This window comes from Chiloscyllium punctatum, chromosome 1 (assembly GCF_047496795.1).
Source record: "Chiloscyllium punctatum isolate Juve2018m chromosome 1, sChiPun1.3, whole genome shotgun sequence".
NCBI lineage: Eukaryota > Metazoa > Chordata > Chondrichthyes > Orectolobiformes > Hemiscylliidae > Chiloscyllium > Chiloscyllium punctatum.
This window is the reverse complement of record NC_092739.1, coordinates 75,779,924-75,800,817: the sequence shown is the minus strand read 5'-3', so window position 1 is coordinate 75,800,817 and position 20,894 is coordinate 75,779,924. Positions and strand designations below refer to the sequence as shown.

At 43.2% G+C, this 20,894-nt stretch overlaps 1 protein-coding gene across 1 annotated transcript in view; it reads right to left on the bottom strand.

Annotated features, from left to right (window-relative positions):
• Nucleotides 1–20,894, bottom strand: part of LOC140482325 (PGAP2-interacting protein-like) — a 136,998-nt gene that overhangs the window by 102,433 nt on the left and 13,671 nt on the right. Inside the window, exon 2 of the mRNA XM_072579614.1 lies at nt 8,085–8,276. Within this exon, the coding sequence (XP_072435715.1) occupies nt 8,085–8,276 (192 nt within the window). The remainder of the gene's footprint in view (nt 1–8,084; nt 8,277–20,894) is intronic.

Here is a 20,894-nt window from a genome sequence, read left to right as displayed (position 1 = left end):
TGCCCTGACAGAAATTTTAGGAACGGAAATTAGAGTGGATCCTGTATCTCTCCTTTTGGGCTTTTCGAACTTACCCTCCCTGGACATGCATGGGAAGAGACTATTTTCTATTCTCTCTTTCTGTGCAAGGAAAACTATTTTGGCAAACTGGGTGGCTGAGGGCCCCCCTGGACTTTCAAATGGGCACAGATTAATTATGGAATGTATTCCCCTTGACTTCCTTACAAATATGGTGCACCGAAAGACCAAATTATTTTATAAAATATGGCAGCCCTTCTTGAATTATATGAATACAGATATTTCGGCTATCCTAACAAGAACTTTTATTTAATTAAGATTACAAACCTGGCTGGTCCGGGGCCCCTTGGGAGAGGAATCCCGCACGAATACGGGTTTTGTTACATTTGATGTTAACACATTCCGAGCATGTATCTCGCTACCCAATTTCTATGTTATCCGCTGTTTTTTTTTCTCTTTCTCTTATTTGAATAATGTAAGAGACTTAAATATACACTCTGGTTAGTTGTAGGTTAGATTAGTAGTTATTTGAGTTTTGTTTATTTTTCTCGGTATTTTTCTTTTGGTTATTATATATTTAAGATTTAATTGTATATCAATGTTTGTACTTGAGAGTTTTGTTTATTTTTGTAAACTTGTAAAAATGTTAAATTTCTAATAAAAATATCTATTAAAAAAATGAACTAAATGGAACATCACAAAATTGGCAGATGACACAAAGCCAGGTGGAAAGGTGAGTATGAGGAGGATATGGAGATGTTGCAGTGCGATTTGGACAGGCAGTGAGTGAGCAAATCCATGGCAGATGCAGTATAATGTGAACAATAGAAGATAGAACATCGAACATACAATATTACAATGCAGTACAGGCCCTTAGGCCCTCGATGTTGTGCCAACCTGTGAAGTTAATCTGATGCCCATCTAACCTACACTATTCCATTATTATCCATATGTATGTTCAATGCTAATTTAAATGCCCTTAATGTCGGCAAGACTACTACTGTTGCAGGCAGGACGTTCCACATCTTTACTTCTGAGTAAAAGAACTACCCCTAATATCTGTCCTAAATCTATCACCCCTCAACTTAAATCTATGTCTCCCCATGTTAGCCTTCACTATCCAAGGAAAAAGGCTCTCACTATCCACCCTCTAACTTTCTGATTATCTTATACGTCTCAATTAAGTCACCTCTCAACCTGCTTCCCTCCAAAGAAAACAGCCTCAGTTCTCTCAGCCTTTCCTCATTAGACCTTCCTTCCATATCAGGCAACATCCTAGTAAATCTCCTAAGAACCCTTTCCAAAGCTTCTACATCCTTTCTATAATGCGGTGACCAGAACTGTACGCAATATTCCAGGTGCGGCCTTAGAGTTTTTGTATAGCTGAAGCATGACCTCATGGCTCCAAAACTCAATCCCCCTACCAATAAATGCCACACACCATATGCTTTCTTAACAACTCTATCAACCTGGGTGGCAACTTTCAGGGATTTATGCACCTGGACACCAAGATCTCTCTGTTCATCTACACTGCCAAGAATTTTACAGTTAGCCCAGTACTCAGCATTTCTGTTATTTCTTCCAAAGTGAACTACCTCACACTTTTCCGCATTAAACTCCATTTACCACTTCTCAGCCCAGCTCTGCATCTTATCTGTGTCCCTCTGTAACCCACAACATCCTTCAGCACTATCCACAACTCTGCCTACCTTAGTGTCATCCCCAAATTGACTAACCCATCCTTCTACACACATCTAAATCATTTATAAAAATGACAAACAGCAGTGGCACCAGAACAGATCCTTGCAGCACACCGCTGGTAACTGAGCTCCCGGATGAACATTTCCCATCAACCACTACCCTTTGCCTTTTTTCAGCTAGCCAATTTCTAATCCGATTCGCTAAATCACCTTCAATCCCGAAACTCCGTATTTCATGCAATGTGAGTTTATTCACTTTGATAGCAAAAGTAAGAGGGCAGATTATTATTTGAATTGCTGCAAATTGAGAGAGGGGAATGTTCAATGAGAGTGTCCTCATGTACTAGTCACTGAAAGTAAGCATGCAGGTGCAGGAGGCAGTAAAGAAGGCACACTTTATGTTGACCTTCACAGAGAGATTTGTATACAGAATCAAGGATGTCTTGCTGCAGTTATACAAGACTTAGTGAGGCCAAACTGGGAATACTGTTTGCGGTTTTGGTCTCTTTATCTGAGGAAGGATGTTCTTGCTATAGAGGGAACGCAGGTGAGGGTTTACAGAATCAATTCCAAGAATGGCAGGAGTGACATATGAGGAGAGATTGAGTTGGTTAGGCTTATATTCACTGGAGTTTAGAAGAATGAAGAAGGATTGCATTAAAACCTATAAAATTCTAACAGGATTAGAAAAGGTAAACACAGGAAAGGTGTTCCTGACAACCAGAGAATCCAGAAGCAGGAGTCATAGCTTAAGGATAAGGGGTAAACCTTTTAGGACTGAGATGAGGAGAAATATCTTCACCCAGAGAGTGGTGAACCTGTGGAATTCATTGCCACAGAAAGTGCTTGAAGCCAAAATTTTATGTTTTCAAGGAGGTAGATACAGCTCATGGCCTAAAGGGATATGGGGGGGGGGGGGGGGGGGGGGAGGGCTATTGACCTTGATGATTAGCTATGATCACAGTGAATGGTGCAGAAGGCTCGAGGGATCAAATTGTCTAATCCTTGCATTCCAGTAGAATAATAGATAAAACATTCTGCAATCTCACTTCAATGACACTTAAAATGGAACATTGGTTATCTACCTTAATGAGTTAGAACTCCCTAAAGAATAGTGAAGATTAGTGGTTAATTAGGGTCTCATAAAATTAACCTTCAATAGATACAATAGTATTGCTGAAAAGGATTTTCACATTGCACTCATTAGGACAATTCACAAGAAAATCGATGTAAAAAGAACCAAATTTTTATACTGTATGACAAGATCAAGCAGAATGGCTGCCTACTGATCTGTGATTGGTAGAGGTATTGCCATAGAGAACTCACCAGCTGATGGTTGCCAGTTGGGTTGACTTTGATTGGTCAGATATTTTCCGAAGGGATGAACGAGAGAATGGATGTCACTATTTTATTGAGTTGAAATTGAATACTGTAAATGTTCTGTCTATAAAGAATAGGGTCCAACTGATTAATACACATCGCCTTCAGTATACAGTGGTGTGCCCCACTGTGAGCCTGACTGACAATCTTAAATAGTTTGTGCTAAGAATTACCTCAATTCTTAGGGATTTTTAGCAAATGTTGGGCAATCATTGAATCACATCTAATGTGCGATACTGTGTTTAGAGATGGTTTGCATTGGCTGGTTGGGTACATTTAATATCTCTGCCTGTTACAAAAAGCCAAGCAGACATGCTGCTTAACAAAATCTACCAGATTGTGGGCTTCACAATCCACATATCTAGCTTTACACTGGCACTACAATTCATATGCTATATTACTCATTTGTGTATAGGGCGTAACACCTTTTTGATTCGACATCAAAAGCCTAGTAGTGACAAAGACCACTCACGTTGCTACTGCATAATAGCATATGTAAATGCTAGCTTCACCTGTTTCAATGCCAGTGTGATGCAAGATATGTAGGCCATTAATCCCAAAGATTGAAGGGTTGTATCAAGAGCATGCCTCTTCAACTTTGCAAAAAGAAAGATACTGTACTGTAAGGCCACACTTACAAAACTCTAAACAGCGTACAATATTATGTGTGATTGTGATTCTGTGATTGGACATTTGATAAATCATTCTGTGTGCTGAGAATTATGCTGACAATTAATTTAAAATTGTCAGTCATGCTTGCAGTCTGTCACCCTTGCACAAGAACCCAAATACATTAGTACACTGGGTGCTATTCTTTGGAGGCAGAGAAAACTGTGCACACCATGTTTGTTTGACTGAAGAAAATAGGCAATGGCCATCCTCTAGTGCAACGCTTTGACAATCGGAGTCAATTGGCCTGTTCTAAATTTTGACAAAGCTCATAACTGTCAGGCATCATCATACTAATGAATTCTCCACGACACTGTTGTAACTACAGACCACTTGCCAACCAATCTGCACATATAAAAATGTTCTTCCCCTTAAAATTGTTATTTCTTGTGAACTGTCCTGATGAGTGCATGGAGAAGAGCTTCAACAAAATACCTTTCTTCAAGCAATAAACAAGTCCTGTACAATCAAATGACTACTTAAAAGTTCAAGAAAACTCTACAGCCTAACGATTTCACATATATCTCTGAATACAAAATGGTATTAACATACCTACAAGCCTTTTTCCTTTATAAATTTCCTCCTTGATTATATTACGTCCATCATGAAAATAACAAAGCTCAACTTTTAACAGAAAGGCGAAGTGGCTTACCAGGCTAAGTGTCAATGTTTGGGAGTTTCATGGAGAGTTAGCAGGTTTTGTCAAGTTGTCTTCCCAAACACACCTCATTACCCATGCCCCTATGGTGCTCTGCTTGTTGCATTCTCTCACTTGTCATCCTCAGAAGTATTGCCACTGCTAGATCATCCAGAATTTCTGGTGCTAGTGTCATCTTAAAATACCAGCTAGGTAAAAACAATGACTGCAGATGCTGAAAACCAAATACTGGATTAGTGGTGCTGGAAGAGCACAGCAGTTCAGGCAGCATCCAACGAGCAGCGAAATCAACGTTTCGGGCAAAAGCCCTTCATCAGGAATAAAAGCTTTTATTCCTGATGAAGGGCTTTTGCCCGAAACGTTGATTTCGCTGCTCGTTGGATGCTGCCTGAACTGCTGTGCTCTTCCAGCACCACTAATCTAGTATTAAAATACCAGCTGTCAATGCAATCAAACAAAGGCAGTCCAGAGCTGCCCTTCACCATGCACATAGTGGGAGGGGACCCCAAAAAAAAAACCAAATGTTTGTCAGAGCTCATAGATGGCATATCTGGCTGGCACTTCGTTGTATATACAATGCAGATTCATACATCTATTGCTACACAAGAACCGAGATACAGAGTTCACTCCTCATCCCATCTTTCAACCCTGTTTAAAGGTAGTGCTACTCTTCCCCAATGCCCAGCATTGCCTAACATTTTATTATTTATATGGGATCATCAAATACCAGAAATTTTCAAATCGTTCAAACTTTTCTTTTATTCAGCAAAAGCAAACAATAAACAAACAAACAGAAGCTGGATATGCTTCTGGGAACAGACAAGACTGCTTGCTTTTCATCAAACACCAAGGTTACAGTCAATGAGTGATTACTGAACCTAGCTCTGACCCACTGGAATGAAGTGTCAGCTAAGTTCTGTTTAGCTTATTGCACCTGATATTGCTGTGCTCTATTGTACAGAAAGTGATGTTCTTCCTGCTCAATATTTTCATCTTCCTCCTCTGAAGAATGCTGCCACTCTCCAAATTCTTCACAGTCCATCACATCAACTCTTCACCTACTCAAGTTATAGAGTCATAGATGTACAGCATAGAAACAGATCCTTCGGACCAACTTGTCCGTGCCGACCAGATATTCTAAATTAATCTAGTCCCATTTGCCAGCAGTTGGGCCCATCTCCTTCTGAACCCTTCCTATTCATGTAACCATCCAGATGCCTTTTGAATGTTGTAATTGTACCAGCTTCCACTACTTTCTTAGGTCCCTTTTACATCTCTCCCCTCTTGCCTTAAACCTATGCTCTCTAGGTTTGGACTTCCTTAGCATGGGAAACAAAGCATTGACGATTCACCCCATCTATGCCCCTCATAATTTTATAAATCTCTATAAAGTCACCCCTCAGCCTCTGACGCTCCAGGGAAAATAGCACTAGACTATTCAGCCTCTCCCTATAGCTCAAACTCTCCAACCATGGCAACATTCTTGTAAATCTTTTCTGCACCCTTTCAAGTTTAACAACATCTTTCCTATAGCAAGGTGGATCAGAATTGAAAACAGTATTCCAAAAGTGTCCTAACCAATGATCTGTACAGCAGCAACATGACATCCCAACTCCTATACTCGATGCACTGACCAATAAGGGGAAAACGTACCAAACGCCTTCTTCACTACCCTGTCTACCTGTGACTCCACCTTCAAGTTGTGCAGAACACAGCATGTTAGGATTATGTTAGCACACTGACTACAGCAAGACCCCACCACCCCAGACCAATTGAAATATTGGAATCTCATCTTCTGGAGGCATACTGTCTGCTCCATCATGGCTCAGTGGGCTGTGCTGCATCTAATCTTGGCCTCAGGGAGGGGATTGCATAATGGAATCAGCAACTTTGGTAGCAGAGGATAGCACTTGCCTTCAAGTAACCATCTTTGTAAAGCATCTGGCCATTTAAGTGAATGAGGAACATGAGAATTCTCTAAGATATAATCATTAGTAGTTCCATGGTACCTGGCACAGGCTTCAGAATTTGGTACCAACAATCACAGATCACTTGAACAAACCATTTTTCTATTGATGAACTCAGCCGCATTATGATATGATGTTTTCAATGTGATGTGTCCTACTCCCTGCACCTGAAGAAAGCCAGCTGTGTTGTCAAAGCCTACTGCCTGGCTAGGGACCAAAAAGGTCCTGCCCACTTCTTCATAATCTAGGTTCTTTTCCAGCAGTTGGCATACTACTGTGACATTGTCCAAACACATCCTCAGTCTGAGAATCAGAAGTGTCACTGGATATTGCTCATCTGGAGTAAACAGCATCAAGGATGATAGTCCCCTGACATCCAATCAGGACCTTCAGTTGCATCATCTTCATGTGGGAGCTGTTCAACATCTGCTGGATATTGCTGTGGATCTGGGCATGTTTCTTTGACATTCACTCATAGACATGGTCAGCATTCATTGCCTGATCCTAGATGACCTTGAGAAGGAGCTGGTGAGCTGCCTGCTTGAATTGTTGTAGTCTATGTCCTGTAGGTTCACCCACAATGCCATTAGAGGGAATTCTGTGATCTTAACTCAGCAACAGTGAAGGAATTGTGAGTTTTTTTAAGTCAGGATGATGAGTAATTTGGAGGGAAATTTACAGGTGGTCATGTTTCAGTGTTTCTGCTGCCCTGGTTCTTCTATATGGCAATGGTCTTGGAAGCTGCCATCTCAGGATCTTTGGAGATATTCCACAGTATACCTTGGAGGTAGTCTTCAGTATTATTGATGGAATGTTGTGGTCCACAGCCTTTTCAGTATCCAGTACAATCTTGATATTATGAGGTCTGAATTGAATTAGCACCTGTGATTCTGGTGACCTATTTTGTTTTTAAAATCATTCATGGCCATTTTTAATATTCTGACCTTGTTACCTGCCACCTATGTTTGAATAGATATATGCTTTTTCTTTAATTGTGTTAACGTCTTTTTTCTGCATAGTCAACTACAGATCCTAGGTCTGTCCCTTGAAAGTTTTTTTAAAGTAAAAGATGCTTTTAACTTAAGTACTTAACTTAATCCATTGTGTTTTTAAAACTAAACAATTTTATTTTATTCATTATAAATCTAACGAGAGTATTTGTCTAATGATTTTTAAAATATTCAGTAATTAATTAATTGCTGGGATTAATTCTATATGTTCCTCTATCAAGCAAGATTGGACTCACCTATAATACAGGATTCAAAAGCATCCATAGTCAAACAAATTTGCCAAATATTACAACCTAAGCTCAGATGGGAAGTACAGACATTGACGTGAGGTATCAGAGGACTTGTAACTCATTTGGAAAAAAGAATTGGGGCCTGTTTCTCTACTAATTTTGTACCTCATGATGTCCCTCGTGTAATCTATGACAAGACACTGAACAGTGTTAATTGATGCATGGCCCATCACATAGTGTATCTTGAGTATGATGTTTTTGTATTTGTGCACATGTAGTACTACAGGGATTTGTTATATTAGCAGCTCGTTCTGCGATGAAATCTTTGTATGTTGACTCACATTTGCCTCGGGTATTACCTGCAATAGTTTACAATACAGCAGGTGCAAATGCCAGTATAAAATGAGAGGTTACATGTTTATCAGTTATCAAAAAACAAAGAACTCACTTACCTAAACTAATTAGCCTGAGAACAGCAAGGATATATTTGTTGTTCACCAAATTCCAGATTGCAGTGTTGTTTAATATTAAGGGAGACACATAAGCAGCAGCAAAGATTTCATAGCCGGTGAGTCCCAAAACCTGAAGTGGAAAGTACCAAAGCATTGGTGCCAAGCCATGGTAAAGAGAGCAGGAAATGTAACCTAAAATGAATTTAAGAAGGAAATTAAAATACAGAAAACTTTGATTTGCATATCAAATTGCAAGAGAACAAAGTTATTACTTTAGTTTGTCTCTCCAGCTAAACCTTATCCTTCGTTGGGAACTTCAAGATTGTACATTTTAATGTTGATCTTATCACAAAACACTTCTACTATGTTAGCAACACTCATGATTAAAAGCCCCCACCAACCCCTGCCACCCCCAGTAAGATTAATTTGGAAGTTAGCAAAAAAAGAGAATGAGGGGAAAACACAGCAGATCTGGCAGCCACTGTGAAAAGAGGGAAACAGAGTTAAGGTTAAGGTTTTGAGTCTTCTGCAGAACTGAAAGGATTTCTTTAGTGCTTGGAGGTGGGGAGTGTATATCTTTAGAAGTAACTATCTCGCACGGTTGTAGGTGCCCCATTCAAAACTGAGATTTTGGGTGCATCAAGGAATATGGAATGCAGCCTGGAAATTGGAGTTAAAGACCAAAATCAGGCATGATCATCCTGGTGAACACAACAGGCCCAAAGGGCCAAGTGGTCTTCTCCTCATTTGTTGCATTATTAGGTTTGTTACCGTGAAACTATGCAAATCTTTAGAGTCACTGCTTTCGTAAGGGTTCAAATATTTTGTCATTTTCCCCTTTACGAAGTCCAGGGACAGTTTGAACATTTATGAACAAGGAGGATTAAAGAGGTAAAAGGTTTTGATTTTAAATGATCAGATAGTACTACACTGAGGGTCCAATATTAATTCTGGACAATTCAGCAACTCAAGGCAATAACCATACAAGCACAGTGTAGAATATGAAAAAGCCACCCAGAAAACTGAGCCAGCTCCAAACTAGATTATAGATTGTTTATACTCAAAAACTCCACATGATTTGATTATCATGGAAAATGAGTAACTACATGTTAAATTCAGAAGATAACACTCTAAAGATTTATTTTAAGGCAATTCCATGCCAGACAGACACCACACATGTTGAGTTTCAGGTGATTTTCTTACATAATACCAGCACAACTTCAGTCAAAGCTATTTTTGTTTCTTCCCCTCTGCAAACATATCACGATAAGATCATAAGACATTGGAGCAGAAATTAGGCCATTCAGCCCATCAAATCTGCTCTGCCATTCATTCATGGCTAATACGTTTCTCAACGCCATTCTCCTGCTTTTTCCCCCCCGTAACCCTTGATCCCCTTCACAATCAAGAACCTATCTATCTATCTCCGTCTTAAACATATTCAGTGACCTGGCTTCCACAGCCTTCTGTGGCACTGAATTCCATAGATTCACTTTCTGGCTGAAGAAGTTTCTCCTAATTTCTGTTCTAAAAGATCTTCCCCTTACTCTAAGACTCTGCCCTCAGCTCCTAGTCTCTCCTACCAACAGAAATATCTTCCCAACATCCATTCTGCCCAGGCCAGTCAGTATTCTTTAAGTTTCAATTAGATCCCCCTCACATCCTTCGAAACTCCATCAAGTATAGACCCAGAGTCCTCAAATGTTCCTCATATGTTAGACTTATGTAAATAGAGTTTCCATCAAGTTTCCAGCAAATTTAATGCAAAGCAGGAGAAAAGCTGAAAGAAAATATAGCATTTTTTTTTACTGGATCTAAATTCCAGAGTTGCTGTGCAAAATGATACAGAGTCCACCCCTCTTCCTGGGAGCACCACAACCTCAGTGTCATAATTGATCCAAGATGAACCTCTGACTACATTGGACTGAATGACACAAGGCTATTTCTACACTGCCTAACACCACTCCTACTTCAAAAGATCCACTGCTGAAACCTTCACCCATGGCTTTATTCCTTCTACGCTCAAATATTAAAATGCATTCTTAGCCAGCCTCACATATTCTAATATTCTACCTTCCGTAAGCTGGAGGTCATCTCAAAATCAACTACCTGCACCTGTTCTTGCACTAAGTACTGCTCACCCAGCATCCTTGTGCTCACTAGACTGCACTGGCTACAGGTTAAAAACCATTTTGTTCCAACGCATCATCCTCCGCCACTTCCACCACCTAAAGATGGACCTCACCATCAAAATGATATTTTCCTCCCCAAACCCATCCACTTTTCGCAATGACCATGTCCTCCCTTGTTTGGTCTAATCTCCCCACCAACCCCTCCTACACACAGCCATAGCCGCAGGAGGTGGAAAATCTACTCCCACCCCTCCCCCACTCACATCTGTCCAAGGCCCCAGAGAATGAAGGCCTGGCAGAGATTCACATGTATTTCCTCTAACCTGATTTACTGCATCTGTTGCTCCCGATGTGGTCTCCACCCTGACCTTAAATTTACCTGGACTATCTGACACCTCGCTCCCCTTCCTGGACCTCTCCATCTCCATTAGTGACGACCGACTTGACACTGACATTTTTTACAAACCCACCGACTCCCATAGCTACCTGGATTACACCTCTTCCCACCTTATCTCTTGCAAAAATGCCATCCCGTATTCCCAATTTCTCCGCCTCCGCCGTATCTGCTCCCAGGAGGACCAGTTCCACCATAGGACACACCAGATGGCCTCCTCCTTTAGAGACCGCAATTTCCCTTCCCACGTGGTTAAAGATGCCCTCCAACGCATCTCGTCCACATCCCGCACCTCCGCCCTCAGACCCCACCCCTCCAACCGTAACAAGGACAGAACGCCCCTGGTGCTCACCTTCCACCCTACAAACCTTCGCATCAACCAAATCATCCACCGACATTTCCGCCACCTCCAAAAAGACCCCACCACCAGGGATATATTTCCCTCCCCACCCCTTTCCGCCTTCCGCAAAGACCGTTCCCTCCGTGACTACCTGGTCAGGTCCACACCCCCCCTACGACCCACCCTCCCATTCTAGCACTTTCCCCTGCCACCGCAGGAACTATAAAACCTGTGCCCACGCCTCCTCCCTCACCTCTATCCAAGGCCCTAAAGGAGCCTTCCACATCCATCAAAGTTTCACCTGCACATCCACCAATATCATTTATTGTATCCGTTGCTCCCGATGTGGTCTCCTCTACATTGGGGAGACTGGGCGCCTCCTAGCAGAGCGCTTTAGGGAACATCTCCAAGACACCCGCACCAATCAACCAAACCGCCCCGTGGCCCAACATTTCAACTCCCCCTCCCACTCTGCCGAGGACATGGAGGTCCTGGGCCTCCTTCACCGCCGCTCCCTCACCACCAGACGCCTGGAGGAAGAACGCCTCACCTTCCACCTCGGAACACTTCAGTGGACTTCAACAGCTTCCTCATTTCCCCTTCCCCCACCTCATCCTAGTTTCAAACTTCCAGCTCAGTTACTGTCTCCTTGACTTGTCCGACCTGCCTGTCTTCTTTTCCACCTATCCACTCCACCCTCTCCTCCTTGACCTATCACCTTCATCTTCTCCCCCACTCACCCATTGTACTCTATGCTACTCTCTCCCCACCCCCACCCTCCTCTAGCTTATCTCTCCATGCTTCAGGCTCACTGCCTTTATTCCTGATGAAGGGCTTTTGCCCGAAACGTCGATTTCGCTGCTCGTTGGATGCTGCCTGAACTGCTGTGCTCTTCCAGCACCACTAATCCATGACTGAACAGGCCCCAACTGCTGTGTTTGCATTTCCTGAACTGACAATATATGATTCCCTTGTTTGCTTATGACTGGCCTACAATATTGACTGTTGCCCATTCCCCAGACTGCAGTCGAACAGTGTCCTGATTATAACAGTCCCAAGAGGATGAAGGCCCATGACCAAATCGCAGGACTGTATGAAGACTGTGCCAGTGACTTACTGAAAGTAGTTGCCCCTTGTATATACTGAGGGCAAGACCCCACTCACTTTCCAAAATGATCAGTTAGTTGAATAAGTGTGCAGTATGTTTGATGCACAGGCAGCTGGGACATGCTGTAGATGATATATTGATATCTCAGTGGTCCATACAACAAGACATCCCCCTCCACTGGACAGATTCCTGCTGATTAACATGACAAGTGTCACTTGTCATATACAGGTGTCTGCACAAAAGAGCATAACAGTCCAACAGTGCTAATATCCTTTGCCTCTAGCTGAAACTCCCAATGCCCTAACGTCACAGTTTGATTTGATTTGATTTGAGTTATTTATTGTCATGTATTTTGCTACAAAATACAAAAAACATGTTGTACACAAAAATAAACCAAAACATATAATATAAAAAGGAAGAAAAATAAAGAAAAAAAAAAGTGTTCAACTTTACAGTCCTTGTCAAGTGCTCCACCATGGGCTATGGGCCTGGTGGCCAGACACAAGACCCCTTCGCCACTGGAACAATAATTGCCACTTTTTGGAGTCATCTCTCCTCCATCGACGCGCTTGCTACAGTGTACATCATGAATGCTACCAGCATGCAGAGAGACGCTAAGTAAGTGAACACGAAGAGAACAAGCAAGCAGCCACAAGATGTAACTTGGTGACTCCATGTGCTGGGTGCTGTCTCGTTTCATGAAGTGACCTTGCAGCAGTCTCTCACTGCCAGTTGCTGGTGCACCCTGCAATGCAGGCCACTGGCTCTTCAGCATCCTGCAGGTGGATCGGACAGGCGACAATGAGGATCCTGAAGAGTTCGTAAATGTTGGACGTGAATGTCCATCAACAAGGGATGCGCATCTGATACCTTGAATCATGGCCTGAGATGCTGTCTTGTACTGAGTAACATGGAGGTTCCTTGCAGCCAGCAATGATCTGAAGGCCTTGCATACCTATTGATTTATTCGGTAAGTTTAGTAAGATAATAAACCGAATAGTTGTGCAGTTAATAAGATGTTTAACACCAATAATCCTTTCCAAATTGGCAAATTGCAGCTGCCTAAAATGAAAGTGGCCTTTGCCACCAGGCAGATGCAGCAATTTGCTCATGATGTGAACATAGGCCTTGCTGGACTTCTCATGTAATTCTCCATCAATCTCACCACAGCCCACATCATTCAGGCCCTCGTTAAGATTCCGCCCATTGACAGTTTCTCCTCATAGCTGCTGCCTGACCTACTGAGTACTTCTTGATTTCATTTGAGTCACCAAAACTAGCAAGCAACTAGCTTCTGATTAGCAGTTTGAATTTGAGTACCCAGCCTGAAGGATTATTCCAAACATTTATTATAATTCGAGGTTTCAAACTTATCGGCATCTACTCCATATAGTAGGAGTAGATAAGAATGCGCCAAACAACTCCACCACTGTCCCCAGAAGACTAAGGTTAAAGCGAGGTTCCTTCATTAACATATTGCTATGGACAATTATTAAGCACCTCAGTACAAAAAGTGAGGTGGTAGAAAATTAAGATCTGGCAGCTGTCACAGTGTTGCCAGCATCACCAGCCAAAAAAGGTTGGTATCAAAGGGGCAGAAAAGGCCAGAATTCATTGGTGGAGTACAGGTTGAATATCTACCCTGGAACCTCAGGCAGGGCCATGGTGGGACAGTTAGGACTTGTCATACTGGGTATAGAGCCCAGCTGCTCAATGTATATCAAGTCAGGAAAGAAGATGTTGCTGACCTGTAAATTCTGTCCTGCCAAATGTCAGGGGCATCCACATTTAGCAGGGACAGGAGATCTATTGCTCACAGGCCCTCCCCCAGCTATCCAACCTCACTAGCACATCAGCCTAATCCACTGCAGTCCAGTCCAATTCAAACTCTTGAATCGATCTTTTTATTGACTGGTCTGACTCATCAAGTAACCACCTATACAATTTAGCACTATTAACAGTAATGACACACCATCAACACTTTTCATAGAATCCCTACAGTGTGGAAATAGGTCATTTGTACCAACAAGTCCACACCAACTCTCCGAAAAGCATTCCACCCAGACTCTATCCTGTTACCCTGTATTTCCCATGGCTAATCCACTAACTTACATATCCCTGGACACTATGGGCAATTTAGCATGACCTGTCCACCTAACCTGCACATCTTTGGACTGTTGGAGGAAACTGTAGCACCTGGAGAAAACCCACACAGACATGGGGAGAATGTGCAAACTCCACACAGACAGTTGCCCAACGGTGGAATCTAACCCAGATCCATGGCACTGTGAGGCAGCAGTGCTAATCTCTGAATCACCATGCCGCTCCAAAACATTCTTCATGGCTTATTTCTTTTACACATAAGGTTGTATTCTTGCAATTTCCTGCATATCATTCCCACTCCAAATTGATGCAAGTGCCTTTTCAAGTTTATTGTTTAGATTTCCGTGTTCTAGAAGGGAGTTCAGGCCAGTAAATCATCAAGTCCTGGCATTCCTGCTGTGGTCTAATGTCCTGGTTATGTGTGCCAACATTAAAATATAGAATTCTTCACCAAAGTATACAGTATTTGATTCTGAGTAGAGGGTCCTGAATCTCAGTCCGGGAAATACAATAGGCCTGAGCCGGCTACGATGGATCAGAAAATGTTCCTGAAATGAATGGCAATGGCAAACATTCAAAGAGCAAATGGGTAACTCAAAAAAGTTCTTATTCATGTCTTGTGCAGGAGCACAAAGAGAATAGTGACTAAACCATGGCCTAGGAGAGAAGTTAGAAATAGTATTGGATGGAAGAGAGGTATACAAATTAGCAACGACAAACAAGATTTGGAACAGTTTAGAAATCAGCAAGAAAGGACCAGGGATTGATTAAGAAAACTAAAGTATGACAGTAAGCTTGTAGGGAACACAGAAACTCACTGTAAAGTTTTTTGTAGATATGTAAAGAGAGAAAATATTGGTTAAAAACAGAGGTCAATCTCTTACAGTCAGAAAAGGAGAATTTATAATGGGGAAACAAAGAACTGGTTAAAGAACGAAGTTCATACTTCGCTTCTGTCTTCACAAAGGAGGACACAAATACCATACCAGAAATGATGGGAAACATGGTCTCGTGAGAGGGAGTAACTGAAGCAATTCCATATCAGTAGAGAAATTGTGTAGAGAAATTGGTGGGATGGAAAACTGATAATTCACCAGGGCCTAATAATCTACATCTCCAGAATACTTAAAGAAGTAGCCCTAGAAATAGTGTATACATCGGTGGACATCTTTTAAAATTCTATAAACTCTGGAACAGTTCTTTTGGATTGGAGGGTAGCTAATGTAACCGCACTATTTAACTAGGGAGGCAGAGAGAAAACAGGGAATTATAGACTCGTGAGTCTGGTCTGGAATCCATTATCAGGGATTCTTGAGGAGAGACTGAGAAAGCAATGGTAATATCAAACACAGACAGCATGGATTATGCTTGAACAATCTACTGGAAGTCTTTGGGGATTTAACTAGTAGAGTTGATCGGTGGGAGTCAGCAAATGTAGTTTATTCGGACTTTCAGAAGTCTTTCCACAAAATCCCACATAGCAGATTAATGTGAAAATTAATGTATGCTGAGATTGGAGTAGTGTATTGAAAGGAGTAGAAAATTGGTTAGCAAAGAAAGAGTAGGAATAAATGGGTCTTTATCTGATCAGCAGGCAGTGATCTGCAGGGATCTGTACTAGAACCCAAGTTATTCACAATATACATTAATGATTTAGATGAAGGAACTAAACATAATATCTCAAAAATTTCAGGTGACATAAAGCTGGGTGGCAGGGCAAGCTATAAGCAAGTTGCTGTGTGATTTGGACAAAGCTAAGTGACTGGGCAAATACTTGGCAGATGCAGTATAATGTGACATCAAAGTATCTACAACTGGAGGTCGAGTCCACAGCTTTCTCGCAGACCAGAGTGTGACTAACTCAAGATTTTTAGATTTATTTTGAAGAATAAATTTTATGGCATCAGACGTGAGCACGGATCATCAGCCGCTTGGTGAAAATGTGACTTTTCCAGCATTAATTACAGGATTCATTACCCATTGAGAGTGCGCTGCAGGGGTTTTATTTTGTAAAGTCCACTCCCAATCCTATTCCCAAGGAAAGCAGATTTAAATCTAGAGGTTGAACAGGCTGGGGCTGTTTTCCCTGGAGCATCGGAGGCTGAGGGGTGACCTTATAGAGGTTTACAAAATTATGAGGGGCATGGATAGGATAGGATAAATAGACAAAGTCTTTTCCCTGGGGTCGGGGAGTCCAGAACTAGAGGGCATAGGTTTAGGGCGACAGGGGAAAGATATAAAAGAGACCTAAGGGGCAAATTTTTCACACAGAGGGTGGTATGTATATGGAATGAATTGCCAGCGGTTGTGGTGGAGGCTGGTACAATTGCAACATTTAGGAGACATTTGGATGGGTATATGAATAGGAAGGGTTTGGAGGGATATGGGCCAGCTGCTGGCAGGTGGGACTAGACTGGGTTGGGATATCTGGTTGGCATGGACGGGTTGGACCGAAGGGTCTGTTTCCATGCTGTACATCTCTATGACTCTATACTAATCTTTACAATTCTTTAAGTTTAAAGATCCCTTCCTCGAGATTATTTAGATAAACACATTGTAATTTCTACAGTTAGCAATATTTTGAAAATGTATATATGTGTCCTAATTTGTAGAACATTCTGCAAGCATGAGACATAACTGTGCAAACTAAGTCCAACATATTCTCTGAAGAATATATTATTAGTGAAAGAGAAATATTGATTAACACACTTCAGTTTTAACTGCAAGTACAAGTTTGCCCAGAGTTAATAAAGTTAAAATTAACAACGCTTTATCCTGAGGTTTATAGAAGGAGGAAGTAATTTAAACATTAAAAAATTAAACTACTTATCATTAGAGATAAAACTAGACAAATATATGGCATTAAATTATGTGGGCTGGATTCCCAGGTGAGAATGGAATTGGGAAGATGTGAAAGTAGATGTGCCAGTAGACATGCTAATGCCCAATTGATAAGTTTCATCAGGACAGAGGAGGCTGGTCCCCAGAATCCACCTGGAGTTCAAGTAATTAAAAAGAGTTCACAGAGAACTCAAAAGGACAAGTTGAGATTTTGCTGGAGCACAAGGAATGCAAACTGATTTATGGACAGACCAGCTGTACGGAAAGGTAACAGAGAGAAGTGCCAGCCACGGCCAGTGCTGAAGTTAGATGGGTGTTATCAACACGGAGGAGGTGTCTTTGAGTTGGCGTCTGGCTTCAGCGGTGTAGAGGTCAGTGCGCCAAACTATCACTGCACCCCCTTTATCTGCTGTGTGGATGGTGAAGTTGGGATTGGAGCAGAGGGAGTGCAGGGCTGCGAGTGCTCAGGTAGCATGCTAATTGTGTCTGGAATTCTAAAACCTTCTCCTTATGCCCCTGTGACGCCTGGACAATGAGCACCAATGCACCTCGACCATGACCACTCCCACTCCCCCCACCCCCCCCCCGCCCCTCCCAAATCACCAAACCGTCATCTCTCAGACCATACAGAACCTCATCACCTGAGGAGGTCTCCCACCCACAGCATCGCCCGATTCTACCTCCTTCCCAAGCCTGACCACCCTAGCCGACCCATTGTCTCAGCCCTGTTCCTGCTCCACCAAACTCATCTCCACTTACCTTGATACTGTCCTATTCCCCCCCAGTCCAGGAACTCCCCACACACGTCTGAGACACCATCCACGCCCTCCACCTCCTCCCAGATTTCATTTTCCCTGGCCCCCAGCGCCTCATCTTCACCATGGATATCCAATCCCTCTACACCTCCATCCGCCATGACCAGGGCCTCCAAGCCCTCCATTTCTTCCTCTCCTGACGTCCCCAACAGTACCCCTCCACCGACACTCTCATTTGTTTGGCTGAACTGGTCCTCACCCTTAACAATTTCTCCTTCGAATCCTCCCACTTCCTCCAGACCAAGGGGTAGCCACGGGCACCCGTATGGGCCCCAGCTATGCCTGTCTCTTGTTGGCTCCATAGAACAGTCCATCTTCTGTAGTTACACCAGCATCACTTCCCACCTCTCCATCTGTGACATTAATGACTGCATTGGCACCACCTCGTGCTCCCGCGAGGAGTTTGAGCAATTCATTAACTTCACCAACACACTCCACCCTGACCTTAAATTTACCTGGACCATCTCTGACACCTCCCTCCCCTTCTTGAACCTCTCCATCTCCATTAATGACGACCGACTTGATACTGACATTTTTTACAAACCCGTCGACTCCCACAGCTACCTGGATTACACCTCTTCCCATCCTACCTCCTGAAAAAAATGCCATCCCGTATTCCCAATTCCTCCGCCTCTGCCGTATCTGCTCCCAGGAGGACCAGTTCCACCACAAAACACACCAGATAGCCTCCTTCTTTAGAGACCGCAATTGCCCTTCCCATGTGGTTAAAGATGCCCTCCAACACATCTCTTCCACATCCCGCCCCTCCGCCCTCAGACCCCACCCCTCCAACCGTAACAAGGACAGAGTGCCCCTGCTCACCTTCCACCCTACCAACATTTGCATAAACCACATCATCCGACGACATTTCCGACACCTCCAAACGGACCCCACCGCCAGGGATATATTTTCTTCCCAACCCATTTCCGCTTTCTGCAAAGACCATTCCTTCCGTGACTACCTGGTCAGGTCCACAACACCTCCCCTCCCCCCCCCCCCCACAACAACCCACCCTCTCCTGCCACCACAGGAATTGCAAAACCTACACCCACACCTCCTCCCTCACCTCCATCCAACACCCCAAAGGAGCCTTCCACATCCAACGTTTTACCTGCACATCCACTAATATCATTTATTGTATCCGTTGCTCCCGATGCGGTCTCCTCTACATTGGGGAGACTGGATGCCTCCTAGCAGAGCGCTTTAGGGAACATCTCCGGGACACCCACACCAATCAACCACACCGCCCCGTGGCCCAACATTTCAACACCCCCTCCCACTCTGCCGAGGACATGTAGGTCCTTGGCCTCCTTCACCGCCACTCCCTCACCACCCGACGCCTGGAGGAAGAACATCTCATCTTTCGCCTCAGAACACTTCAACCCCATGGCACCAATGTGGATTTCACCAGTTTCCTCATTTCCCCTTCCTCCACCTCACCCCAGCTCCAACCTTCCAGCTCAGCACTGCCCTCATGACCTGTCCTACCTGCCTATCTTCCTTTCCACTTATCCACTCCATCCTCCTCTCTCACCTATCACCTTCATTCACCCATTATACTCTATGCTACTTTCTCCCCACCCCCACCTCCCTCTCGTTTATCTCTCCACTCTGCAGGCACCCAGCTTCTATTCCTGATGAAGGGCTTTTGCCCGAAGCATTGATTTTCCTGCTCCTCCGATGCTGCCTGACCTGCTGTGCTTTTCCAGCACCACCCTAATGTAAACTCTGGTTTCCACCATCTGCAGTCCTTGTTTTTACCTACTAGATAGCAGCAACTAGTGGTGGGAGCACAACACTGGCAACGCTGAGTGACATTCTCAGAAGAGGCAGAGCCATGAGCATCAGGAGGACCGAAGGGCAGAAAGCAACAGAGATCATAGCCTCATTGCAGGGAAACTGAGATAACTGGAGAAAGCGGTCAGAACCAGCAGATTCTGGCATAAATTGATAGCTCTTTGGGCAGATAATCAGAGATTTATGCCCTTGTTTTAGCAACCCTCTCCCCTGACAACACTGATCATCATACCCTGCCAGTCGCTGTCAAAGTCAGAGTGGCTTTGAACCTTTGGCTTTTTCCAAGGATCAGAGGTGAGGTGGACTTTGGTGATGTCTTGTAAACCACTGCATAACATCAGTAACTTGCAAAATCATGGTATGTTTCCAAGAATCCAACAGTACACACTGTTGTGACCCTGAAAGCCAAGGAACAATGGGCTTCTCCTCCCACACTAGGTTCCCCAATTGTAGTGCAGTATATTATCAACTGCACTAATATAATCACTGAGGCTCTAAGTGAGCGGTCAGTCACATATTCATCAACAGGAACAGCTTCTGTTCCCTAAAGATCCAGTTAGTCTGTGGACCAACAATTTTGTTCTTCTGAACAGAACTCAGATGTCTGTATATGGCAGCAGCGTTTGAAACTGGAAATCAAAACTGGGAAAGGTGGCAGCACACTGATCAGCATGCATTTCTCAGAGGGAACACTTCTGCGAACACAATTGCATTCTGCATACGTATTCCCACACTTCTGACTGTTGCCAAGTCTCCTTCATTAGTTCAGGGTGCGACAGCTCTTCATTTCACCCACAAATCATCCTTGGAGAAATGGCTACTTAGCCCTTTAGAAGACCCTGAGACAGAGGTAAAGACACTACAACCAAAACCATTTGCTCAATAAGACCACAGATCTGCCTTGGACTACAACACTTGTCTTTCTTACTCCATGAGTAATACAGAAATTGTTGGTAAATAAATTGATAAATAAAATTAGAGAGATGAAGGCGTGGCTCACTTGGTGTGTGGATGAAATGAGTTTCAATTCCTGGGGCACAAGCATCAGCACTGAGGAAAGTGGGATCATAAAATCCCTACAGTATACAAAGAGGCCATTTTGCATGAGTCTACACCAATTCTCAAAGGGCATCCCACCCAATCCCTGTAACCTTGTCTTTATCATAGCCAATACATCTAAACCGCAAATCTTTGGACTGTGGGAGGAAAACCACAAACATGGGAAGAATATGCAAAATCTACAGTCACCCAGAATCAAATCAAACTTTATCCCCATTGGT